This window comes from Notolepis coatsorum (genome assembly GCF_963971535.1).
Source record: "Notolepis coatsorum genome assembly, chromosome: 8".
Taxonomy (NCBI): Eukaryota; Metazoa; Chordata; class Actinopteri; order Aulopiformes; family Paralepididae; genus Notolepis; species Notolepis coatsorum.
Genome location: NC_140172.1, coordinates 85,934,836 through 85,962,338, shown reverse-complemented (window position 1 = coordinate 85,962,338; position 27,503 = coordinate 85,934,836). Strand labels below are relative to the sequence as shown.

General features: G+C 45.9%; 1 protein-coding gene across 1 annotated transcript in view; it reads left to right on the top strand.

Annotated features, from left to right (window-relative positions):
* The window catches only part of camk2a (calcium/calmodulin-dependent protein kinase II alpha), a gene marked incomplete at both ends in the record, with an annotated part of 226,637 nt that overhangs the window by 176,176 nt on the left and 22,958 nt on the right, over positions 1-27,503 (top strand). The window contains 2 exons of the mRNA XM_084320467.1: positions 3,972-4,055; positions 4,439-4,481. Of these exons, the coding sequence (XP_084176593.1) occupies positions 3,972-4,055; positions 4,439-4,481 (127 nt within the window). The remainder of the gene's footprint in view (positions 1-3,971; positions 4,056-4,438; positions 4,482-27,503) is intronic.

The window sequence follows — 27,503 nt, the reverse complement described above, 5'->3', positions numbered from 1 at the left end:
ACCTCCCCGCTTTTTACCAGAATATTTTGGATCCTTCGATGTCCCAGCTTTCATGTAGAGATGCGTACATCGGATTCTGTCATAGTGAGCCAAGAGTAGAAGCAGCACATCTGTGTCACGCGCTGACACAACGATTGTTTCTACTGGAGCCTGGATGAGAAAATCAGACGTGTATCAGCTTCCTCATGGTCAGCACTCAGAGAGGAGACTTCAAGATCTGGATCTGTTGACTTGACAGTTGTCGCTTCAGTAAACCTCCCTGATACTACAACTACAGGTTCATAATCCGGGCTGTGTTCTATCAGGTGGTTTGAGAGCGATATCTGATTTGTTGTCTTCAAGGGCCATGAAGCTCGACTAATCGGCAGGAAGTGGAACAGACTTGCTTTTGATTTCATGACGTACTGGTCTATGGCGCTGTTTGCGTTTCACCCTTGTGCCTGTTTTGATGGATTGGTCATGGTATCTGTCAAAGACGACATCTACCCTCTGGTATTTTGCTCCCATCTTCAACACGGTGTCAGTGAACTTGTTGGCATAGTCACCAAATGTTGTAGTGTCAGGTGGCTTTCCGAGTGCCATTACCAGAGCTTGGCCATCAATGACCAGGCAGCTGGGTCCCTGAAGGGTAAGATCGGCAGGGGTTTTAATAATAATAATAATGGCTTGGATTTATATAGCGCTCTTCATGACACCCAGAGCGCTTCACAGAGTCCATTATTCGTTCATACACAGTCATACCGGTGGTGGTAAGCTACAATTGCAGCCAGAGCTGCCCTGAGGCAGACTCACGGAAGCGCGGCGAATAATCATCGCCTACAACCCCTCCGACCACCACCAACATTCATTCACATGCATACACATTCATACGAGGCAAGTAGGTTAAGTGTCTTGCCCAAGGACACAACGGCGATGGGATGGACATGGGCTTGAGCGGGATTCGAACCACCAACCCTTCGATCATTGGACGACCCGCTCTACCCCTGAGCCAAAGCCGCCCCACAGCCGTTTTAACTTGTTTCGTCAGTATATTTGCTAACACAGACTTGTTGGTGGAATGTAGACTCCCGTTAGTTGTGGCCAGAGATGGCGGGATGGGCATGAGCTCATGCTGGAGGATATTGTCAAGATCTACCTTACGACCTGCTCTGTAAGCTGTGATGAGCCTTTGTAGAATCTGCCTGTCCACTTTGATGGTGTTTTGCTTGTTCTTGGAAAGTTGCACAACTTCATACAAAGAGGCAAATGTCTTGGCTTTGTTCTTTCGAATGGGTGATTTCAGGTTCAGGTGCTGGTCACTATCTGGAGGTTCACACAAATGTTTGTCCACAAACATTTTCAATTGTGCCTGTCCAAGGTGTTCTGCGCCAAGTATGGATTCTTGAATCTCCGGTGTGACTACGTCCTTGTTGATGTATGTAAGAAAACTTACAAAAGCACATTTAATTCAGGTTTGTACCTTGTGTAGGCACACTTAACTCATTAAGCCCCACCATTTATTTTTAGAAAATTCGCCTAAAACAGCATGCTTACATTAAAATGCTTATATATCCAGATTTATAAGAGCTACTTGCATAAACTTGGTACCTGAAGAAAGCTAAGACTTGGGGGATTCTAATGTTGGTGTCCAACACTGTACAGTTATTACCAAATTGCTGTAGTATTCCTGCAAACACTGAAGAAATTTAATTTTTTGTATCCTCGCCTATACAAAGATTACAGTTAGACAGTCAAAAACACCCTGTTACTCATGGTTACACCCCAGCTATATTCCTACTTTCTTCCTCCATAGGTGCAGATGTTCTGTGCAAAGTTTCATGTCAGTAGAATAAAAACTGTGGGTTTAGCACCTGTTTTTGTGGAGAGAGGGCCTGGTGCTGGCGGCCATGTTGGATTTCTCAATTTTGAGGCCTTATTTGACATTTTTGAGCTTGGTATACAGCATATTTGGATTCAGCACCCCTTAATACCCCTAGAAATGTTGTGTACCAAAAATAAACACGAAATGCCTTCAGCACTTTATACAAGCACATTTTCTGAAATTCTGCCTAGTCTATTATATATAAATACAATTTTCAAGGCGCGACCCCCGAAGTAACAGAAAGGCTTGGAGCCGGCTATACAGTTTCACTATTAATCAGGTTTTAATCTGTTTCGGACATAATCCATATGCATTGAATTGATTAACCTTTGGTTTATACCAGTGACACATGTTCATCATCAGATAACAGTGCTTGAACAGATAAATGCATTTTCTCAAATGCATTAATGTGACGTCAACGGCTCATTCAATTGCTCAAATCTGTCAAACAGCGCATCTCATCAGACATTTTAATCCCAGTTACAATATCACAATAACGTGTGAGTGATGATACAATTCAACAATCCTCAGATTCCTCGTAATTCATAATCCACAAAGACCACAATCCACGCATAGACACTTCAATTTTACGCTTGAATGAAACACAATTCGGGCGCTCCGTTAAGCAAATCTACAGCGGAGAATATATGAAACTAATCAGAGCCAAACGGCCGATAGGTTTCATTCATTAAAAATATCCCCGCGGGATTCACATTTGCAATACGCCGTTATTAAAATAACCACATGCAGTGTGTATCGCGACTCCGAGCGCCGTATATGACGTGCATTATTTTATTTAGGACAAAGTAAATCTATAGGCTGAATATGATTTATTATCAGCATTTAAGTATATTATTTTACATTTCAAAAGCCCCCTCTAGGAAAACAAAGCACAAAAACATCATTTAGAATGGTATAATGCAGATCTACACTGTGGTAATTATTTCAGGAAGCGAGCTGGCACTTCTTTGCGAGGGTGTGGCCATGGTTCATCCAGCTAACTGAACTTAACCCTGCTCTGGAGCAGGTTCAAACTTTCTGATCTGTTACCATGGCGATTTAGAAAATCCGACGTCGGGGAACAGAAATGTCTGGCTTAAGTCAAGCTATGCTGAAGATTATCCGGCTAACTCAGTTAGCCAGGTACGGGGAATAGGCAGGTGGCCAGGCAGGAGCAAACAAGACGGTATAAATATGAAATATTAATACAGTATATTCCACTATAGATATATCCACGCGATTAGCTTTAGTTCTTATTTATTTATCCACTGTCATTTCAATGCCATAGAATGCCGTCTTCACCCGGATTGTGTAAGCCTAGGGGGCCGAGTTGACCATTTAAATAGCGCGATTGCCCACTGTTAATTGGATGACATGGTTCAATGTACATGATTGCTGTTCAAGTCCACCTGCAAGGTCAAGGTTTTATTTGTCACACGCAACATCATATCGGTAAGATGAGCAGTGGAATGTGTATCCACTGGCTCTTACAATGTATACAATAAGCAATGTCCAAAAATATAAATAAGAACAACAATAAATAATAACAACATTTATCTGATTTATTATTTATTCAAAGTCATTTGCAGTGTTTGTGTAGTGCTATTATTTATTTTCGGACATCAAATGCATCGTTGAGGCATGACTTTAAATATAAAACGAATTTTTTTATCATACAAATATTGTCATATTTATTTAAATTATGATTAATTAATTCCAAGGAGGCCTGTAGAGTTGACATGAACGAAATCACTATGATTCCTCCCAAATAAAGCCCTTAAGAACACGGCGCACACCAGTCTGTCAACTTACGACTGCTATTAAGGGATCCTAAATCCTGCTCTTAGTTAGGACTGAATCCAAGACAAGGGACGGTTGGTGAATCCCAAAATCGGCCCAAAAATGCGAAGACCAAGATTTGTCAGATATTTTGTCCTAAGTCCGTTGGTGAATGAGACCCATTGCCTGCATATAGCAAAACACAGCCCTGTGCCCTGAGCTCACCTACTGCTTATTTATCTGTTTCTCCCTCCCTCTCTCTCTGTCTTTCACTCCCCCCTTTCTTTCTCTCCCTTCATATCTCTCCCTGTTTCTCTCTCTCTCTTTCCAGCATCGTTCGACCGTGGCCTCCTGCATGCATCGCCAGGAGACGGTGGAATGTCTGAAGAAGTTCAATGCCAGACGGAAACTCAAGGTACACTCATTTCAAGTGTTAAATGACTCATTCAGGGTTAAATGGTGTAATTTATTACCAGAATATCACGTCAATAATATCTTTCTTTGTATTGATATTTAGTCATCTTACTATATATTCGATTTGATCAATACTTTACAGATGTATTTATGTTATATTATATTACATATCTTTCTTAATATTTTATAGATGTATTTTAACTGTTTTCATTTATTTATGAATGTATTCATTGATTCCTTTATATTTCACATGTGTATTTTTCATATTTTTAGAAATGTTTACTTCATTATAACTATAATATGTATTGCCCCATTTTATAATTAAAAAATAATAGAAGTTATTCATTAATTTATAAATTCTTCAATTTGTCATCTTTATTCCAGGGAGCTATCCTGACAACCATGTTGGCAACCCGTAACTTCTCAGGTAACACACAGGTGTACATGGCTAAACACACACATTTACATTTAGTCATTTAGCTGACGCTTTCATCCAAAGTGACTTACAAGTTCTGTACAACAGGCCAGCAGGAAGGGTACAACTCAGCTAAGTAACAATGTTTGTCTGCATAGTAGTAGAGACATATTAACATAGTATATGTAGTAATATAGGCAAGGACAATTATTTAGTAGCAAAGTGTATGATAGTAAAACAATTATTTTTTTCAATTCAGATAGTGATTGAAGAAGTGTGTTTTTTGTCGACAGAGGAAAATTGGTTGGGTTTCTGCTGTATTGACTGTGGTGGGAATTTTGTTTCACCATTTAGAGCAAGGACTGAGAATAGCCGGCTTGTCTTTGATGACCCTCCCGGAGCTCGGATAGGAGTGGGTCTGTGGCGGCCAGAAGATGTAGAGTGGTTTAAGTTTAAGTTTCTTTGGATCCCCATTAGCCACAGCAGTGCTGTGGCTATTCTTCCTGGGGTCCATAACACATAAAATACAGTTACAGACTTTATACACTTACAACATTCACATGGCATACTGACAATTAAAACAACAATAAATAGTTCAAGTTCAAGTTCAACTTCTTTAATAGTTGTCATACAGAAGTACAGAATACTTTCATACAAAATGCTTCTTACTGTTACGCTCCAGAGACTGTGCTAGACAAGATAGTATCAAATAACATAATATAGCATGTAATTTAGAAGAAGAAAAATGAGGTCACAGTGTTCGGTATAGACATATGTACAATGTTCTGAGTTACCATATAATATACAATACTATGCAGTGTACTAATGTACAGTACTATCTAGTGCAAAGCAGAAATGGGATGAGGTACAATTTTAGGTACAATTTACAGTAAGGTGTACGAGTTGTAGTGCAATCCTTCATCAATAAATATAAAGTGTGGGGAGTGGGTGCTACAGTGTGTTTGTTTAAAGTGGGTGTGTGCTATAAAGTGTGTGGAGTGGGTGCTACAGTGTGTTTGTTTAAAGTGAGTGTGTGCGTGTGGATGTGTGTGCTATGTGCGTTTGGTGGTTGTTGTTGTGTAGTGTTCATTCATTGTTCGTTTAGCAGCCTGATGGCCTGGGGATAGAAGCTTCTTCTGAGTCTTTCTGTGCTCGCCTTGAGACTCCGGTATCGCTTGCCTGACCGCAGCAGTTCAAAGAGGCAGTTGTTCGGGTGACTGGAGTCTTTAATGATTCTCTTAGCCTTGCCCGTGCAACGCTTGTTGTAAATGTTCTGGAGGGTGGGGAGCCCCCCTCCAATTGTGCGTTCGGCTGAACGTGTCACTCTTTGTAGTCTGCTACGGTCTTGTGCAGTGCTATTCCCAAACCAGGAGGTGATGTTGCCGGTCAAGATGCTCTCTATTGTACATGAGTAGAAGTTCTTAAGGATCTTCTGACTGACTTGGAACTTCCTTAGGCGCCTGAGGAAGTAGAGGCGTTGTCGTGCCTTCTTCACAACACTGTCAATGTGTGTGGTCCATGTCAAGTCCTCGGATATGTAGGCTCCGAGGTACTTAAAGCTGTTGACTCTCTCAACCAGTGCCCCGTCGATGCTGAGGGGGCTGTAGTCCTTGACCCCCGACCTCCTGAAGTCCACAATCATCTCCTTTGTTTTGCTGACGTTCAGGGAGAGGCTGTTTTCCTGGCACCATCCCGCCAGGACCTTGACCTCTTCCAGGTAGGCCCTCTCGTCGTTGGCAGAGATCAGGCCCACCACCACTGTGTCGTCAGCAAATTTGATGATTGTATTGCTACTCCGCTGAGCCACACAGTTGTGTGTGTACAGGGAGTAGAGGAGGGGACTCAGAACACAGCCCTGGGGGGCCCCTATGTTGAGGGTGATGGATGAGGAGGTGCAGTTGCCTGCTCTCACCACCTGGGGTCTGCCAGTCAGGAAGTCCAAGACCCACTGGCAGAGGTCATAGCCCAAGCCCAGGTCCCTGAGCTTGGCTATGAGTATGGAGGGGACTATGGTATTGAATGCCGAGCTGTAGTCGATGAATAGCATTCTCACATAGTTCCCCTGCCTCTTGTCCAGGTGTGATGCTGCTGTGTGCAGCACATGGGCTATGGCGTCCTCCGTGGACCTGTTGGGGCGGTATGCAAATTGCAGGGGGTCCATGTTGATGGGGAGGGAGGAGCAGATGTAGCCCTTTACTAGCTTCTCAAAGCACTTCATGGCTATGGAGGTGAGAGCTACAGGGCGGTAGTCGTTGAGGCAAGCAGGCTTGGATTTTTTGGGTACAGGGATAATAGTGGACTTCTTCAGGCAGGTGGGGATGACAGCCTGTTCTAAGGACAGGTTAAATATGTCAGTGAATACTGGGGCCAGTTGGTCGGCACAGACTTTTAGGACGCGGCCGGGGATGCCGTCCGGACCTGCTGCCTTCCTGATATTCACTTTTTTAAAGGTCCGCCTCACCTCATGCTCTGTTACCCTGAACACTGCGCCTCCATCAGCAGCCGACCCCCCCCCCCCCATTGCCGTGGCTTATGAGCTGGTGTTGTTATTACCAGCATCAAACCTCGCATAGAAGGTATTGAGGTCATTTGCTAAGGAGATGTCACTGTTCAGTTTGAGGGAGGCGTCTTTGTAGTCTGTCATCGTTTTGAGCCCCTGCCACATAGCTCTAGAGTCAGCTTGTTCAAACTGGAGTTCAATTTTATCCCTGTAGCGCCGTTTGGCCTCTGACACTGTCCTCCTTACGTTGTATCGCGCCACCTTGTGGTCATTCATGTTGCCTGCCACTAGGCCGTCGTTGTATGCTTTGGTGCGCTCTCTCAGAGCTTCACAGACGGATTTGTCTACCCAGGGTTTTTGATTTGGGTAAACTCTCATTGTGGTAGTGGGGATTGTTTCTTCCACCCTAGTACAAACATAGTCCAGCACTGTCTCCGTGTAGACATTAATGTTATCTGTGTCGCGGAACACATTCCAGTCTGTGCAGTGCAACACAGACCGGAGCGTCTCCTCTGACGTCAAATCCCATTTCTGCACCTCTCGCGAGACTACAGGAGTACTTTTAATTCTCTGTTTGTACTTTGGTGAAAGAAAGATTGACGCGTGATCTGATTTACCAAAGCCACTATCAGAATGAGCCTTGTAGCCACCTTTAAATTGCGTGTAACAGTGATCTAGGATGTTACCGCCTCTGGTGTTGCAAGTCACATGCTGATAGAAGTCAGGTAATACCTTTCTCAGATTGGCGCTGTTGAAATCGCCCAGCACCAAAATGGCGGCGTTAACGTTCGCCACTTGTATTCTATTTACCTCGTCGTGGAGTCTGGAGAGCGCGGCGTTGTTGCTGGCTTGCGGTGGAATATACACTCCGATCAGGATGATCGCCGTTAACTCCCTCGGGAGGAAGAAAGGACGACACTTGATGGTTATATATTCCAGTTCTGGGGAGCAGTGGTTGGATAATTCCTTCACGTTAGTTGGATCGCTCCAATTTTTGTTAAACATGAAGGCAATACCTCCTCCACGTTGTTTACCGGACTCTGATGTCCGATCCTTGCGATGGATAAAGAAGTGATCGGCCGGTTGAATTGCGTGGTCTGGGACCTCCGGCGTGAGCCACGTTTCAGTGAAGCAGAGAACGTTGCAGTCCCTAACGTCTCTTTGATATTGAATCCTTGCTCGGATGTCATCCAGTTTATTGTCAATTGATTGTACATTGGCTAGCAATATACTGGGTAGTGGTGTCCTGTGCCGCCTGGTTCTCAGCCTGTTACGGACTCCAGCTCTCTTTCCTCGTCGTCTGGGTCCTCTTTTCCTGGGATCAAGGAACAAAGGATCTGGTCCTAATCTCCGGAGAATTTCTTCAGGCCATTGTTGCGGTTCGGAAAGCTGGTCCAGTGAGTAATCCAGTTGGTAAGTTTCCCGTAATCCAATGTCTATGAGTGACTGACGGTCATATACATTAAATGCACCAACAGTTGGTACAAACAAAACTCTAAAAACTATAAATATTAACAAAAGTAAGCACAGTCTCGACGGAGCGCACAGACAGGCAGCCGTTCGTTGCGGCGCCATCACTCCAATACTCCTAATCAAATTCATAATACAATACAACAATACATACTCCTAATCAATTCATAATACAATACAACAATACCTACTCATAATTAATTCATAATACAATACAGATAATATACTATTTAGCTTCGCTTATACATTATCAATGTTCATATCAATCAATTATACAATCTTCTAATAATATATCCATATCAGACACATACATTTTCATTTACGTATATCTATTAGGGAATGTCAATTTCTTTGGTTGAAAATGTGTTTTACCAAGATTCTGAAACGACATTTACTATTCTCCTGCTTAACATGTCTGGGAAGAAAAATCCAATCCTGCATACCACGGAACATGACAGAGTGGTGGGGTCTTGAGGGTGTGTAGTTAGAGACCATTGACCGGAGCTACTCTAGGCGGGAGCCGCTCCCTCGCTCCACGGTAGTCCAGGTCAAAGACCTTGAAGCGGATTTGTGCGGCAATGGGCAGTTCTCTAAGAAGTGCGGTAACATGGGCTGACTTTGGTATGTTGAAAATCAAGCGAGCCGATGTGTCCTCTTGAAGTGGCTTGGTGGTGGTGGTCTGTAGACCAGCTAGCAGTGTTCTGTAGGAGTTGAAGAGACTTGGTGGCTGTAGTCTGTACACCAGCTAGCAGTGTTCTGTTGTAACGTTCTGGGTTCTCTGGCATGTTGCCTGAGAATCCTACCACCATTCTGACACCTGTCACTTGCTTCCCAACTGTCACTTATTGTCTGTGTTCCCTGATTCGCTGTCACTTGTGGTGCGTGTGGAATGTGTGGAATGTGACCTTATGTAACCCCTGTTTTCCCTGTGTTTCTCATCGGTTCTTCACTATCCTTCCAGCGTCGGTACACAGTGGTACCCTGGATCACGGACGTTCGTGCGTTCGACATTCGTGCACCCGTTCGTCTCTCGTTAGTTAGTTTTATTATTTTTGTGCCCTTCACTGTAGACGCCCGGCGTCCTTGTTATCAGTTGCTCTGTTGTTCTGTTCCTATATTAAAACATTCTGTCCTCCACTACTGGTACCTTGTCAACACTCACCCATCGTAACAGAAGAAGTTGGCTGCCGGCGGCGAGAGAGGGCGGTCGCACCTCTGGGTTCAGGAGGAGGCTCGGGAGCCACGGCTGACGCCGCCGGGCCGCGTGTAGCTTTATGCCAAGCAAGCAGTGCAAAAACTTACCGTAGTGGCATGCAGTAATGCGCCTTTCATTTTCCGCCGCCCAGCGCCCAGGTCGCGCGGAAATAGGCTGTCTATTGCCATTCTCTTTGACAAACTCTAACCTTAACCAGCTCCTTAACAACGCCTAAACTTAACCGTTCTAACCTTAACCAACTCCGAAACAATGCCTAACCTTAACCATAGAAATTATATTGCCATTCTCTTTGACAAACTCTAACCTTAACCAGCTCCTTAACAGCGCCTAAACTTAACCGTTCTAACCTTAACCAACTCCGAAACAATGCCTAACCTTAACCGGCGAAAGAATACACGTTAAAAAAAAATCACGTTAAAAAATATTTTCGATGGGATTCGAACTCGCCAGCAAACAAGCCATAGGATCCACAGCCATGTGTCCTTGCCAATTGAGCTAGTGCCAGATAGTGAATAAGAGGCGGTGACTTATATATATTGAGCTCCAACCAAGGCGGGATCTCATGCGCATGCGCGGGCACCTCGCGCGAGCACGCCGGCGCACGCACGCACCTGAGCGAGCACGCCGCCGCCGGTGCACGCACGGTAGCATTGGTCTGAAAAGAAGGGCGCTTTACCGCACTAGCGTGCGGTGACGAATGCGGAAGCATTTTTGCACTGCTTGCTTGGCATTAACGTACAGGCCGCCGGGCCGCTACGGGGAAGCACCGGAGGGGTGTCAGGAGTTCGTCACCCAGTGTTCACTCGTGTTTCAGCTGCAGCCACGCTCATTCCCCTCCGCTACGTCCCGGGTGGCTGACATCATAACCCTCCTCACTGGTCGAGCGCTCTCCTGGGCTACAGCTGAATGGGAGAGTGGGTCGGTAATCTGCCGCAATGTGGACGCCTTTACCGCGGAGTTAAGAAGAATCTTCGCTACTTCCCGTGTAATCTCGATTTACAAGGCCGGGGGTGCGGCTTCTCGCCTGCCGGCAGGACCTCCGGACTGTGGCAGATTACGCCATTGATTTCAGAATCATGGCCCGGGAGGCAGCTTGGCCTGAGGTCCCCTGTTGTGTGTTGTTTGTCCAGGGGCTCTCCGTGCATGAGTTGCCGGAGAATTTAGATGGGATCATTAACTTGGCCATCCGTATGGACAATCGGCATCGGGAGAGGGAACATGAGCGGGGTACATCAGCACAAACACGGGTCCCTTCTTCTTCTGGTGCCGATATCTTCCCACACTACACGAGTGAGCCACTGGGTGACGAACCCATGCAGCTTGGAGCACAGTCGCTCTCGGACGACGAGCGGCGGCGCTTCATCAAAGAAAGACGCTGCTTCCGGTGTGGACGTACCGGTCATCGATTCGGCAGCTGTCGGGCGCCGTCGGGAAAAGGAGGGGCTCGCTAGGTCTTGGAGAGGCGCTGGCAGGTGGGCTCAATTCTCCCTTGGCGCATGATTCCCGCACGTTTTTTGATGTCATTGTGGGGTGTGGGAGGGACGTCAAGAAGATCAGTTGACGTTAGTGGATTCGGGGGCAGCGGGGAATCTCATTTACGTTGGGTTGGTCAAGGAGTGGGGGATTCCGGTGGAGACATTCGAGGTGCCCATCCCCGTTCAAGCCTTGGATGGACAGCCACTGTGTAGTGGGAGCATTACCCAGCGCACGGCGCAGCTGCACATTCAGGTGGTGGGTGGGAATGGGTGCAATTTTTTGTCATTATGTCTCCCTACTGTGTCATTGTTTTAGGCCATCCTTGGCTAGCCACACACAACCCTGTCATTAATTGGGCTACGGGTGAACTCTCAATGGGGAACGGCATCAAGTCGGTCTCCGGCGAGAGTTTACCCGCCCCCCCCCCCTCTTCTTTTTTGTCTCCCTCGTCTCTCTCCAGGATGGTGGGGAGCGTTGCAGACTCAGTCATATCTCCTAATCCCGATTTAATAGGCGTGCCTGAGATCTATTTAGACCTGGCGGACGTTTTTACTAAGACGCGTGCGAAAGCACTACCGCCTCATAGATCATATGACAGTCCCATTAATCTCCTACCCGGTACCTCTCCGCCCCGTGGGCGTATGTTCTCCCTCTCTCGCCCCGAGAGACAGTGTCCTTGAACACTTACATTCAGGAGGCATTGCTCATGGGGCATATTCGTCCGTCCACATCCCCTGCCGGCGCTGGGTTCTTTTTTGTAGCAAAGAAGGACGGTACCCAGCGACCATGCATTGATTATAGGGGGTTAAACGATGTTTCCATCAAGAACCGTTACCCTCTGCCTCTCATGGACACCGCCTTTGAGTGATTACAGGGGGCACAGGTCTTCTCTAAACTTGACTTACGTAATGCATACAACTTGGTCAGGATTAGAGAGGGAGACAAGTGGAAAACTGCATTTAACACGCCCAATGGGCATTATGAGTATTTAGTCATGCCCTTTGGTTTAGCTAATGCTCCGGCAGTTTTCCAAGCCCTGGTTAACGACATACTGCAAGATTTAATTGGGGTGTCAGTTTTTCTGTACTTAGATGACATCCTAATTTTTCGTGAGGTGCTACAACGTCTCCTCAAGCATCAGCTATTTGTTAAGGCAGAGAAGTGTGTGTTTCACACTGACACTGTTTCCTTCCTGGGCTTTGTGTTGATGAAGGGTGATCTTCACATGGATCCAGCCAAGGTGAGTGCAGTCTTGGACTGGCCACGGCTTTCGTCGCTCAAGGAGTTACAACGGTTTTTGGGCTTTGCAAATGTTTACAGGCGTTTTATTCGCAATTTTAGCACCTTAGCCAATCCGTTAACAGCTCTCACTAAGTCCTCTCTCCCTGGCTTTGAATGGTCGCCTAGGGCAGAGTCGGCCTTCTGCAACCTCAAACGTCGCCGCCCCTGTACTGATCCGCCACGATGCTGAGACTCCGTTCATAGTGGAGGCAGTTGCCTCTGACATCGCGGTGGGAGGGGGGGGGGGGGGGGGGGGGTGATCTCTCATATCTCAGAGATGTTTAAAGGACGGTAAAGTGCATCCTTGCTCTTTTTTTTCACGCCGGCTGTCTTCGGCCGAGCGTAACTACGACGTGGGTTATCGGGAGTTGTTGGCAATCAAGTTGGCACTGGAGGAATGGAGACATTTGTTAGAGGGGGCGGAACATTCTTTCATTGTTTGGACTGATCATAAGAACTTGGCTTACATCCAAGGGGCTAAACGCCTTAACGCTCGCCAGGCCAGGTGGGCGTTATTCTTCACTCTATTTAAATTTTTCCATCTCCTATCGGCCCGGTTCCAAGAATGTCAAACGCTTTGTCACCCTGGAATTTATCCGTAGGAGGTTCTGGTGGCCGACAGAGGAGGGGGATACACGCTCCTTTGTGGCGGCCTGCCCGGTGTGCGCGTGCAGTAAGACCTCTCGCCGTGCACCGGCGGGTCTCCTCCGGCCACTTCCTATTCCCAAACGTCCCTGGTCGCACATATCCCAGGATTTTATTTCTGGCCTTCCCCTGTCAGATGGGTTCAATACCATTTTGGTGGTAGTGGACCGTCTCTCCAAGGCGGCCCACTTCATTCCCCTTCCCAAGCTTCCCTCGGCCCGAGAGACGGCTGATCTGGTGGTGCAGCACGTCTTTCGGGTCCACGGGCTTCCAGTGGATATTGTGTTCTGGAAGGCGGTTGCCGCCGGCCTCTGCGCCTCCGTCAGTCTGTCGTCTGGGTTCCATCCGCAGTGGAACGGGCAGACGGAGCGAGTCAACCAGGATCTGGAGGGTGTCCTGAGGTGTTACATTGCCGGGTGTCCGGCGACGTGGAGTAGGAGGTTGGCCTGGGCTGAGTACGTGCATAATACCCTCCTCTCCTCCTCTACTGGTATGTCTCCCTTTCAGTGTCAATATGGTTTTCAACCTCCTCTATTCCCTGAACAGGAGCAGGAGCAGGAGGCTGAGGTGCCATTGGCCCAGGCACATGTGGCTCGCTGTCGCAGGACGTGGAACCGGGTTTGAGCGGCGCTGCAGAAGGCCTCTGTTAAGGCTCAGCGGCAGGCTAACCGCAAGCGCCGCCCGGCGCCGGTTTTCCGTCCTGGGCAGCGGGTTTGGCTTTCCACCTGTGATCTCCCTCTCCGGGTGGAATCCAGGAAGCTGGCTACTCGCTTCATAGGCCCCTTTAAAGTGGTTTGTCGGGTGAATCCTGTGGCTTACAGGCTGCGGCTTCCGGCCTCTATGAGGGTTCATCCGACGATTCATGTGTCCCTGTTGAAGCCATTCCTCTCATCGCCCTTGGCCCCGCCACTTCCTGCGGTTCCTCCGCCTTGCATTATTGATGGTCAGCCTGTCTACACAGTGCGGAGGATCCTAAGTTGTAGGCGGAGGAGTAGGGGGTTTCAGTTCTTGATGGATTGGGAGGGGTACGGGGTAGAAGAGCGTTCCTGGGTGCCTCAAAGGGATATCTTAGATCCCAGCCTGATCGATGATTTCTGGCGGCTGCATCCCGAGGCCCCTAGGTGAACGTCTGGTGCCGGTCGTTGGGGGGAGGTACTGTAACCTTCTGGGTTCTCTGGCATGTTGCCTGAGAATCCTTCCACCATTCTGACACCTGTCACTTGCTTCCCAACTGTCACTTATTGTCTGTGTTCCCTGATTCGCTGTCACTTGTGGTGCGTGTGGAATGTGACCTTATGTAACCCCTGTTTTCCCTGTGTTTCTCGTCGGTTCTTCACTATCCTTCCAGCTTTGGTACACGGTGGTACCCTGGATCACGGACGTTCCCTGCACCCGTTCGTCTGTCGTTAGTTAGTTTTATTATTTTTGTGCTCTTCACTGTAGACGCCCGACGTCCTTGTTATCAGTTGCTCTGGTATTCTGTTCCTATATTAAAGGATCCACTATTTTAGAGCAACAACTCTCTGCCTCATCTGTCCTCCACTACTGGTACCTTGTCAACACTCACCCATCGTAACATTCTGTAGGAGTTGAAGTGGCTTGGTGGCGGTGGTCTGTAGACCAGCTAGCAGTGTTCTGTATGAGTTGAAATGGCTTGGTGGCTGTGGTCTGTAGACCAGCTAACAGTGTTCTGTAGGAGTTGAAGTGGCTTGGTGGCTCTAGTCTGTAGACCAGCTAGCAGTGTTCTGTAGGAGTTGAAGTGGCTTGGTGTCTCTAGTCTGTAGACCAACTAGCAGTGTTCTGTATGAGTTGAAGTGGCTTGGTGGTGGTGGTCTGTAGACCAGCTAGCAGTGTTCTGTATGAGTTGAAGTGGCTTGGTGCTGGTAGTCTGTAGACCAGCTACCAGTGTTCTGTAGGAGTTGAAGAGGCTTGGTAGCGGTAGTCTGTAAACCAGCTAGCAGTGTTCTGTAGGAGTTGAAGTGGCTTGGTGGCGGTAGTCTGTAGACCAGCTAGCAGTGTTCTGTATGAGTTGAAGTGGCTTGGTGCTGGTAGTCTGTAGACCAGCTAGCAGTGTTCTGTAGGAGTTGAAGAGGCTTGGTCACGGTAGTCTGTAAACCAGCTAGCAGTGTTCTGTAGGAGTTGAAGTGGCTTGGTGGCGGTAGTCTGTAGACCAGCTAGCAGTGCATTGTAGTAGTTGAGGTGAGACATGACTGTTGATTGCACAAGGAGTTAAGTGGCTTCTTTTGTCAGGAAGGGGTGGATCCTTCTGACGTTGCTCAGGAAGAATCTGCAGGTGCTGGTTGTTGCTGCGAGGTGAGCCAGTCATCTAGGACTGCACCTAGGTTCTTGGAGGTCGGGATGAAGCCATGGCTACATTCTCCACTGTGATCAAAAGGTCATCAGCTGGGAGGATTTGACCGGCAGGTGAAGTAACACAGTTTTGCTTAGGTTCAATGTGAGGTGTTTAATCGTCATCCAGGCGGAAATGGCTGAGATCCGCTCAGAGACTTGTATATCTGAGGAAGGAAAGGAGGGGAAAAGTTGAGTGTCATCGACATAGCAGTGATATGAGAAGGCATGCAACATGATAATGTTACCCAGAGATTTAGTGTAGAGAGAGAAGAGGAAGGGTCCAAGGACCAAGCCCTGGGGAACACCCTTCTGTAGGGGGCAGGGGGGCAGACAGGGTTCCTCTCCATGATACTTGGTAGGAGCAGTTATCAAGGTAGGATGACAGCCATGCCAGTGCAGAGTCTACAACTCCCATTCCTATACGGGATGTGAGGATGATCAGGATAGAGGAGAGGCCTTTTGCTCTTGCTACATGAAGAGCCTCTGTGACCGCTATGAGTTCTGTCTCTGTGTAGTGACCAGTCCTGAAGCCTGACTGATTTGGGTCTAGGAGGTTGTTCTGTGATAGATAATCAGTGAGCTGGTTGGATACAGCACGTTCAAGTGATTTAAAGAGGAAGGAGAGAAGAGAGACCGGGCGATAGTTATCTATGATGGTGGGATTCAGGATTTTCTTTTTTAATGAACAGTGTATGAATTTATTGTTTATTTCGGTCTTTGTTTACATTTACAACCAATCAAAAACACACTTGTACATATTCAAAGTAAGCTCACACTCAAAACATCAACAGAGTATGGCAGTCAATATTTACACATTACACATGACCCTTGCAAATCCCTTCAATTTTAATTTGGAACTGGTTTCCTCATAGTGTCTGCTACCCTGTCGTCCGTTGGACAGTAAACCAGTGTCATTCTTTCTTCTCTGATGACAGATCTGATGAGATGATATTTTCTATATTGACACGTTTACATCTATGTCGATTAGGGATGGGTACCGAATTCGGTACTTTTGAGGTACCGAACCGAAACACGTTGGTACTACCGAGTATCGAATCAAGTGAGATACCAAAAAAAAATTAAAAAAAAATATATTACTTTTTTTTTTTTTTTTACTTTTTTCTTTTCATGTCAACGTTCACACGCACAATATATGCTTACCCATGATTTGACTTGATTCAACAACAAAGCAGTCGGAGCAATGGCAAGCCGAAAACTGTCGAAATTGTAGTTATTTGAAGTTTGGATATTTTTTTTCACGACTGAGGTAGGTAAATAAAATTTCTTGAGACTAAAGTACCGAAAAAAGGTACCGTTGGGTACCGGTATCGATTCACAGGTACCGGTATCGGTTCAAATGTGAAAGGTACCCATCCCTAATGTCGACACACTGGGTTCCTAGCAATCACAATGGTTCCCTGGTTGCCCTCATAAACAATAGCCTTCATATATACACAGTGTCCATCATTTTTAAATGATGTTGACCAAACGCCCCTCATTTTCAAAAACCACCATATTTGGTATAGAGGATACATTCCAATTACCTATTACATATTAAGCAATATACTCATAATCTTATCTCCATCACTTCTAGCAGTTGTTCTGGATAAATACACTCCTGTATGGTCATAGCTAGAGCCATATATTCAGCTTCACAAGTTGATAGTGCCACTGTGGGCTGCTTCTTTGTTTTCCACGAAACCAGTGAGCTGTCTGTGTTCAAACTCACACAATATCCTGTGGTACTCCTTCTACATGTGGTGTCAGCTGCCCAGTCTGCATCACTGTGGGCTTTAAGTCCTAGACCCTCGCTGCTCTTTCTGAAACACAGTTGTTTATCTGCTGTACCTTTAAGATAACAAAGACATGTTTGGCTGTAATCCAATGCTCCTCTGTGGGGTCAGCAAAATGCTGTGACAGTCTACTCACTACAAACCATCAGTCAGGGCGGGTACACATTGTTAAATAAATGAGGCTACCCACAGCTTCTCTGTACATTTTTACATCTGTCAGTTTCTGAGCATCCTCCTGATAGTCTAGTTTTTGATCACATGGTGTTTCCCTTGATCTACATTTTTACATGTCTAAACGTTTCAGGGTTTTTCCCACATAGTTAAATCATTGAGAACATGGTAAGTCATCCACCTCTGTACTTAAACATGGAATTAAACATAGGATCCATTTCAGTATTTAGACATGGACACCTCTGTACTTTCACATGGAATTAAACATAGGATGATCCATTTCAGTATTTAGACATGGACTCTTAATCAGGTATTTAAACCTGGATTTTACTCCTCCCGTATTTAAACCTAGAGTATCATCCTCCTGCATCTAAGCAGTGTAGCCACGCTCCTTCAGTATTTAAACATGGAGTACCCTCCTTCAGCATTTAAGCAATTAGTCACCCTCCTTCAGTATTTAAACATGGAGTACCCTCCTTCAGCAATTAAGCAGTTAGTCACCCTCCTTCAGTATTTAAACATTGGAGTACCCTCCTTCAGCATTTAAGCAATTTTCTACGAACCATACTTTGTATTTGTCGTGGCCTTCAATACCCTCCTGGATTGAATACACCCAATTTCCTCCCACTGTCTGTCTGCCCTCTGGTAACTTGCTTGAATACACTCATTTCCCTCCCACTGTCTGTCTGCCCTCTTCGGGGGACAATGTGACCTCTTTAAAGGTCGGGGTTACCCCACTGACTACCCTGTAGCAGTAATCAACAGGGGTAGGTGTACTGTCCTCCGGGCATAGTCTGTCAGATACTTTGGGGGTTTGTGTTCCCTTGAGGGATACCTCCCACTGCTTGGGGCACTTGACGTCACCCTCGGGTGCTCCTCGTCATTGCCCTCTGGGGGTGGCTGACTGTCTGCCTGCATGGCCGTACTAAGTACACTGGGCTGATGTGTCTCTGTTTCTACACACCTTACTCTGGAGTCCAGCTCTGGCTCCTCTGTCTGTGTCTCGCTCTCACATGTTGCCTTTGTGACAAACTTGACTAGCATGTGTTTCTGCACTCTCCCTTTACCGGGATGATAAACTAGGAAAGCGGGGCTTCCCTTGTCGTGTCCTACAAATAGTCCTTTTACACATCTGGACTCAGGCTTTCCCCTGTCCTGCAGGTACGCATAACACACTGATCCAAATCGGTACATTCTGGCTAGATTACACTTCTTTCCTGTCAGTGCTGTATACGGGGTGGTGCCCTAGTGCTTATTAAAGCATCTGTTTCTGGTGTAAGCGGCTTCTTGCACCGCATAATGCCATAGGCTCTTAGGTAAGTTACTATCTACTAGCTTACACCTAGCCATTTTGAAAAGGGTGCACCATTCCCTCTCTGCCACTCCGTTCTGGTGTGGGGGATATGGACGTGACGTCTCGTGTCTTATCTTGTATCTTCTCAACAGTGATTGGAACTCTCTGTTTGTGAACTCGGTTTCGTTGTCGGACCTCAAGCATCCTACGTTACCATAAGGGGCTACGTCTGCCAGGAATTTCTTCGTGGCCTGGAGTGTGTCACTCTTTGCTTTGAGAAAGTAAACAAACACTGCCCCTGTGCACACATATGTAAGAGGCTGTACATATCTAAAACCTCCTATGGACTCGTTGCTTACTGGGCCGGCTAGGTCCGTGTCAACTAATGCAAGTGGTACCCTTACTTTTTCTGTGGGATTTCTGTTTCTCGGTTGAGTAAACTTACCCGTTTTGCACACTGCACAATTTTTGTCAGGTCTACGCTTTTCACCTTCAATGTGCATGCCTTCTGTCACTGCTTGCAGTTTCAGTAAATCCTCATAATTACAATGACCCATAATCTCGTGCCATGTCTGAATATCGTGACTGGCCGTCACGCTACACATATCATTATTATCATTACACTTGTCATTGTCATTACACTCCGTTTGCAGATAATATATTCTCTGGTACATCTCTATGTCAAACCGTGTACCGTCAGGTTCTACAAGAACATTTTTACCTTTATCGAAGAATACCTTGGCACCGCTTGCAGTAGCAGCTATTACAGAGAATAGTCCTTGTGGGAACGATGGTACGTAGAGAGCGTTCTTTAACGTCACCGTACGCCGGCGCCCCCTTCTGTCCGTGAGGCATACCTGTGCGTCTCCTCTCTCCTGCGCCAACCCGTAGGTGCGCCTCCCGTCCGCCAGCTCCATGCTGTGCCTCTCCGGGTGGAAAGTGTCGTCAAAGTTCTTGAACCGACTCCTGTCGTTGATGACATGTTGATGACGACGCACCTGTGTCCACGATCAGTCCCCTCCTCTGGGCCCGCTGCAGCTGCGCCGGCCCGGCGATGCACGCCGTCCGCGCCCCGAAAGCGCAGTCTTCCTGTCCCGTTATTCTCCGGCCGTCGTCTCGATCCATCTCACGTCGACCGTTGCTGCCGTCGTGGCCGCTGCCGCCATCTTGTCCACAGTCGTCATCTTGTCCGTAGCCGCCATCTTGTCCGTAGCCGCCATTTTGTCCGTGGCCGCCGTCTCGTCCATGGCCGGCATCTTGTCCATGCGTGTATCGCGCGTTCTGGTCATGTTTCTTCATGCACGCTCTGTCTGTGTGCCCCGTGGATTTGCAGAAGCTACACCAGACAGTCTTTGTGCAGTCGCTTCTCCTCGCGGAGTCTGGCCCCTCGCGGATCTCGCAGCTGTCCCCGCACAGTGCAATACTCCAATTCAGCCATTGGCAATTCAGCCATTGGGTGGGTGGCGCTGCTGAGCGGCCCTCACAGCGCGGCCGTCAGACGCGGCCCTGAGAGCGCCGCTGGCTCTGCGGCTCTGCAGCTGCATGCTTCTCCGGGAGTAATCTGGCGCACCATGTAAAAAGTTGCACGCCTGACATATCGGCATGTAACTTGAGAACCGAGGCACGGATTTTGGCGATTCAGATGGCATTCGAACGGCAACGAATAGCGCTTTAATTATATATTTATGTTTGGCGAAAAATGAAGTCCCGAGCCTTCAGATGCTCGCAAAGGGCCATGAAACTGAAACTGAAACTGAAAAACAATGGAACCCCGGACATTTCCATGAATTTATAAACCCCCCCCCCGGACGCCCCGGACAGGGCGTGAAAAGAGGACATGTCCGGGCAAAAGAGGACGTTTGGTCACCCGTGTTAGGGTTAGAATAGAGAATAGAATAGAATCTTTATTGTCATTGTTGGTACAACGAAATTTAGTTTGCAACATCACCACTGGCATACAAACATAAAATATAGCATGTGCAAAATAATAATGTCAATAATAATAATATATAATAATAAAGTATCAATGTCCCAATGTCCTCAATAATAATAATATACCATCAATGTCCCAAGTGCATTTAGTGCTAGTGCAAATAAATAAATATTTCAGTGACAGTCCAGTGAGTTAATGGAAGGAGGGGGGGGGGGGGGGGGGGGCGCAGGGCCGCGGGAAGTGGGGGTGCTGAGATATCGATAGTTTTTGATTAAAAAAAAAAAAATTATATAATTTTTTTTTTCATAAAATATATATTATATAATTATACTTGTAGTTGTATTGTCTGCGAGACATCGCCACCACGCAACAAGTCAAAATGCTCGCTATCTGCAAACAGCTCCACTGTCTGTGTGTATACTCTGCTTTGGTCAAATCACATTCAGCGTGGGGCCTGAGAGTGCTGGGGCTGACGTTCTGCAGATGGATACTATTGAGTCAGAGCAATAGTTCAACAGGGTCTGAAACGTGTTATGAGGGGGTGCTGAGATAAGTGATATAATAATAACGTCATAGGTTTACCATCACTAGAGGAGACCACTGCCCAACTCCGCGCTCTGCGGAGCGTACGGGGCAAACAATGTAACCGCTTTGATGCATACATCACAGCCCAGCTTACCCCACCTGTTGCGCCCTCCCTCTGCAATTCGTTCCTCGCATACATGATCACCGACATGCAAAAGGTCTTCGACCACCCTCCCGGGGGCTCGGATAGTTCTGCTGGCTTGTTCACGCCAGGGAAACCGCAGATATATCCCTTTACTGCGAATTCAGCGTCCCAAAACTATTCCAGGCTGCGTCTATTTCTTTTACCAACGGATTTCCAGTTCCGCGTTGGCGCTTCCAGGCCGCGTCTATTCGAATCCCAACAGGTTCATGCGTCGGCTACACGCTGTTAATAACACTGAATTATCGAGACAGCGCCCCTATGAGGATCTGGCAATGAATTCCAAGAGTAGGGTAAATCTGCAGTGCCGCTCCGCTCTGTGACATTGAGTAGCCTCGGTTACAATGGAATAAAAGCCAAAACAACCTTGCAGTTGCAGTTACACTCCCCGCCAGCAGGGGGTGCTGCAGACCCCGCCGCACCCCCACTTGCCGCGTCCCTGGGGGGGCGTTGACTTGCAATGGATGAAATAGTGTATAGTGCAGCAATGCAAGTCCGGTTCACAGTTATTGTTGTAATGGAGAAGTGGGAGTTATGTCACCGGGAGTTATGTACTGGTCCTGTAAGATGTTATTTACACGACGTAGGCAGCGGGAGGTGAAGACTGTGGAGATATCTGGGAGGATAGCTCCAGTGATCCTCCTTGCAGCCTTGACCACTCTGTGGAGGGTCAGGAAGGTTAGGGTTATATTTTAGGGTCAGGTTTATGTCACTATAGAGGGGCAGGGTTAGATTAGAGGGCCATTGTTAGATTAGAGGGTTAGGGTTAGACTACAGAGTGAGGTTTATTACATTCGATTATAGGATTAGGGTTAGAGGTTAACCTTTCACTACCACACTACAGACGGTTAACCATATATTAGGAGGGGGTGGGTGGGTGTGAGAGAAATATACATACGTTGGGGTGGAGACTGTACATTTGGAGGGGTGGGTGGGTGGGAGAGGAATATACATACGGCGGGGAGAGAATATATACATGAGGTGGGGAGGAGACTGTCTATTAGGAGGTGGTGGGGGGTTTGGGCATTTATGGTGGCCAGTTTCTAATTGCAGCCTCCCATAGGTGCTCCTTGAGAGTGGTTTTAAAAGTGGGTAGTGATTCACATTCCTTTACAGCTGTGGGTAGGGTGTTCCACATTGATGTGGCATAATTGCGAAACGTGTTTAGTCCCTTGTTTGAGCCGAATCTGGGTTTAACATGATTTGTGGAGCTTCCTTTGGTGTAGTGGTTGTGGTATTCACTGACCTTTGGGAAGTATTTTGACATGTACATGGGTACCTTAGTCGTATAGTGTATCTTGTAGACCAGGCCCATTGCAAGTTGCTGTACTCTGTCGTCTACTCTAAGCCATCCTAGATTGTCAAAGTGGGCAGGGGTGAGGTGGGTTCTAGGAGTAAGGTCAAGCTGTAGTCTGACCAGTTTGTTTTGTGATGTTTGTAATTTTGTTTTTAGTGCCTGTAATGGGAAATATTAAAGGGACCAAACGATGAGCCGTTTACATTAATGATTCTGAGTCATTATTAATAATAGGAAAGTTTATTTCATCCGTGGCCACAAATGAAAGATCAGTTTACAATCAGAGACAACAATGTTCATACACAAGTGTCTGACCATAGAATGATCAAGAGCTCTGGTCAGACATACAATTAAATACATGAAAATGACGTAGAACAAACAAAATGGCTGGTTAGAGAATTTAATAATACGACTATATTATGGCTATAGCTTCGTCTAACTGTTCCCATAACCTTGGGTTATGGCTCTGAAGAAACACAATCCCGTGACCTATAGTCTGGGCCTTTATAATAGAATACTCATTGTAACTGTCTATGTGGAACATATTTTAATACACAAGGATATGACGAAGGTAAACAAGAATGGTTCTCAGTCACTGGAAGCAACAACAAAAAGGTTATGGCATGGGAGATATTAGTACATTGGAGTCTTCTTAAAGAGACACACACACATTAACCAGTCAAGTTGATCACACTGAAAGTCAAGCTGTATAAAATGATATCTCAACACAGATCTATAATGACATGATAATATATTCCACGACACTCCCCCCTCTGATAATTAATTATCACTTCATAATGACAACAAAAAATATTATCATCCTTAAAGAAATTATAATATTTCAGCAAAAAAAACTATCTTTATTACTACACCAAACAGTCACTAGAGGGAGACACTAGTCCACACATAAATTAATGACGACAGATAACAGGCGGTCTCAAAACCCCTGTCTCGATGGTCGGGATCTCAGGACACAGTGTCCAGGTCTGAGTGGTCATAATAAAGTATCCAGGCGGAAACATATCTCTCCAATCACCAGGCTGGAAAATAGAATCACAAAAAAACATAGGAGAGTATCTCGCAAAAAGAGCACTTCCCATACAAACTTATTCAAAACAACATTCTCATAAAACTCTATCAGTAGCGAAGAACAGATAACAGCAAGAAACATATTACTGCTCCTCGCAAGGCTGCTATACTCCCACAGAACAGAGAGACAGCAAAACAAAACAAAACTTGCAGACTCTTCACAAAGAATGAAATATAATCTCAGGGAGGTCACCCATAACCCAAGTCTTCCATTGTAATGTACAGCACATTCAAAAACATCTTCATTCTGAACCAAGTTCAGTACCTAATATTTCTGAGAGGAATACTATAATATCTGTATGTGTGTGATTCAAACTTGCCTAATCATCATTATTGAAGAATCCCGGAGCGGTCTTTCCTCCTCCCCCCGTCTGCAGTCCAAACACCCCTGTCTGCAGTCCATGGCTCCAGTATGCCGTGGCTCGGTCCTGATGATCCTCCCCTCTGATGCAAGTAGCGGTCCGGTGAATGGCTTAGACCTGCTGGAAACTGTCTCTTAGATCTTTATCTCTGGACCAGCTATCAGGCTGGGGTCAGCTGTCGGTTGATGGTCTTAGCATCCAATCAGCTGGGTGTATGCGTTCACTAGCTGATAGGCCCTCTGCCTCCTAGTTCTGGAGCAGATTAGGACAGCTTACTTTCTCAGTAATCAGCTGTAGTCGGTTCCCCCACTCAGGTCCTTGGTTGTGCCCCTGATGGAACAGGCCTGCTGGAAACCGTATCACAGATCTTTGTCCCCGGCTGATGTTCAAGGATAACTATCTCAGTGTCTTAGCTGTAACTGCAGAGTGGAACCCCGGTTCAGTAGATTAGCTGGGCCAGCACTTGTCAGTGGTCCTCTGCGCCCCATAGCTGAGTGTCCTCTCCTCGGGCAGCGGCGGGGTATTTGGACCGGCACAGGAGACGGAAGAGAGACACGCCCACCGAGAATTCACAAAAGAAAGAGAGAGAGAGAAATAAATAAAAATAAAAAGCTGTCCGGTAACATTTTACACACTAAAATGGTAGAAAGGTGTCCACTCCAGGCTTGAAGTTAGGACATCCTATACCAGGGGTCGGCAATTAGGTCTGGCCACGGGCCAGATTTTCCCCAAGCCTTTGCTTGGCGGGCCAGGATCAAAAACAATAGCTAATTTAATATACTGATAGTGAAAAATGCAGCACCGCGGCGGGTGCATACACTTAATAATAATAACTTTATTTGTATAGCACTTTTCATATAGAGGTTGCAGTTCACAGTGCTTCACAACAGTAAAAAACAGGCATAAGCGAGCACTCGCAAATGGCGGACCCTGATGTAAACAAGACAAACGTTTTTCTCTGGTCTGCATCATCTTAACAATTGTGTGTATTGCGCCGTACTGTATTGTACCCATTCTGCAATCTGTTAAATAAAGTTTTCATTCATTCATTCATTCATGAACAGCAGATCAGCTATTGCAGATCACCGCGGCGGGTGATGAACCAGAATGCATGAAAACACGACTCACCATACCTTGTTTGTTGTTAAGTCCTCCAAAATTTGAAACATGTTCAATATCCACTCGCCGCCCTCCAATTCCAGATTGGCGTTGAATGCAGCTACTTTATCTGCCAACTTGAACACAGTTGTCATCATTGCCTCGCTGTTGTTGTTGTCGCCACATATTATGCAGAGAGGACGTCGGCCCGGCACGCAAGAATCACAAACCTGTTTGCGATAAACCCGTATTTTAAGTATGGCTCCTGTTTATTAAAAGAAGCGTTATATTTCCCCGTTGCAAAGAAGCTATCCAAAGATGTTTGTTTTGTTTTTTTTAACACATGTTGTTACTCGCTCGCATCTCGAACGCGGAAGTGAAAGTGCATTAGGGAAATATACACGCGGCCCGGTGGGACTATTCCATTGGTCCTCCCAGTCCATGTGACCATTTCTAGCATTTCAATTGGCTATAGTGTCAGACATGCTTTTGATGACTACCGGTAGATAGATAAAGCTTCACAATAAAATAAATATCATATTCTCAAAATAATCTGACGGGCCAGAAATGATTGCTGGCGGGCCAATGTCGGCCTGCGGGCCGCCTATTGCCGACCCCTGTGACCTATACCCTCAACTCAGCTCCAACGAGCAGGGCAGTTTCCTAAGTCAACAAAAACAACTGTCTCTTAGAGTCAAAAACCCTTATAGTACAGACAAACTATATATGTATATATATATATATATATATAATTTTGAAGCCCAACAACCCCACCCCTCTTCTTCGTGGATGCAGACTTGAACTCCACATTTTTTATTATACTCGTGGTAGGCCCCCGCACCCCGTCTATAAGGCACAAGGCTAATCCCCCCCTAATACATCTGGGACGTACCAATATTGAGAAAACTATAGAAAAACCACTAAAAACAATATCTTAATATACCCAAAACAAATAGCTCTGCACAAAAAATAAAGGGGTAGAAAAGTATTTTGTTTTGAAGTCAAATAACCATTTCACAACGCAATGGCTCCTATACAAATATATTTGCTACCAAATAATCCCCTGATTTTTGAAAACATCACCTTTATGGATTCCTTTACCACAAAACGTATCTAATTGCATTAGTGACAATTTCTCCTCGACCCTTAAAGCATGCAAAACCCTAGAAGTCTGCCTGATCTGTCATCCTCCTTCTCTTTTTTTTCTCTTTTTCTCAACCATGCTTTAAAAAAAGTTGCTCGTTATCACATTTCTTTCATCCAAATCATAGCGTCTACAGTGCAATAACGTTGTTCTGAAATGTTGTTAAACGTTCAAAAGCCGTCTCAACCTCTGTGTATGGTATCCCCAGTAAAAAAAACATGACAGTTTATTTCTGACTTTGAGATAGGTCATTGTACTGTATACTTCACCTCTTTGTTTAAAATGAGTTAGTGAATGGGGGTGTGGGTGGGAGAGGGTGAGCAAGCTACAGTAACTGTATCTGTACATGTGTATATTGTGTACTTGTACTGTATGTAATGTTTTACGTTTGTGCCTAGGACCCCCTCTAAAATGAGATGCATCTTTATCAAACCAAAACATCATTTTGAGGCCGCGCACAGCTCTGTTTGTAATGTTTTGAGCAGAATCTTAATGCTGGTCGGATCTATGCGCTTCTGTTGTGTGTCTGTGTGAGAGCGCAGTAGCAACGCCCACAAAGCACTGAAAAGCGGCGCTTCACTGGGTAACGTCACACGCCACAGGGTACCGTTTTTTCTTTTTTTTTGTCAGGCCACTAAACTTAGAAGCAGGCCAGGACAGTGTTTCTAGTTGTATTCTAAAATTCTATTCTATTGTATTCTAAAATGTGACTATATGGTTTTATATTAACTTAATAAATAAACAAAAACGGAAAATCTACTTATTTCAACGAACATTTCAAACTAAATAACAGATTATGCACATAAAACGCTGAAAACAACCGAAGCAACAATAGTATTTTAATGAGGCTATTATTATTATCATTATTATTTTGCAACAAGTTAGCCCTCTCATAAATAGCACATATAAATGAATAACTAACTTGAATTAACTTAACACTTTGAGCGCCACGCCATGTTTTCCTTTTTACCCCCTTGAATGCCACGGCCCACTCCCAATGTTAACGTTAATATCGCCTAATCTATGTTTTAAATTATGGCTATGTGTCTAATCTGCCCGTCGCTTATCAAATAATCATTTTCCAGTCAGTGTTGTCAAGGCAGATTGGTTTTTAATCGCTTCATTTCCGTTTGAGAGCATTTAGAAAAGCTCCCGTTTTCAGGTGAAAAACAACCTATTCCCTGAT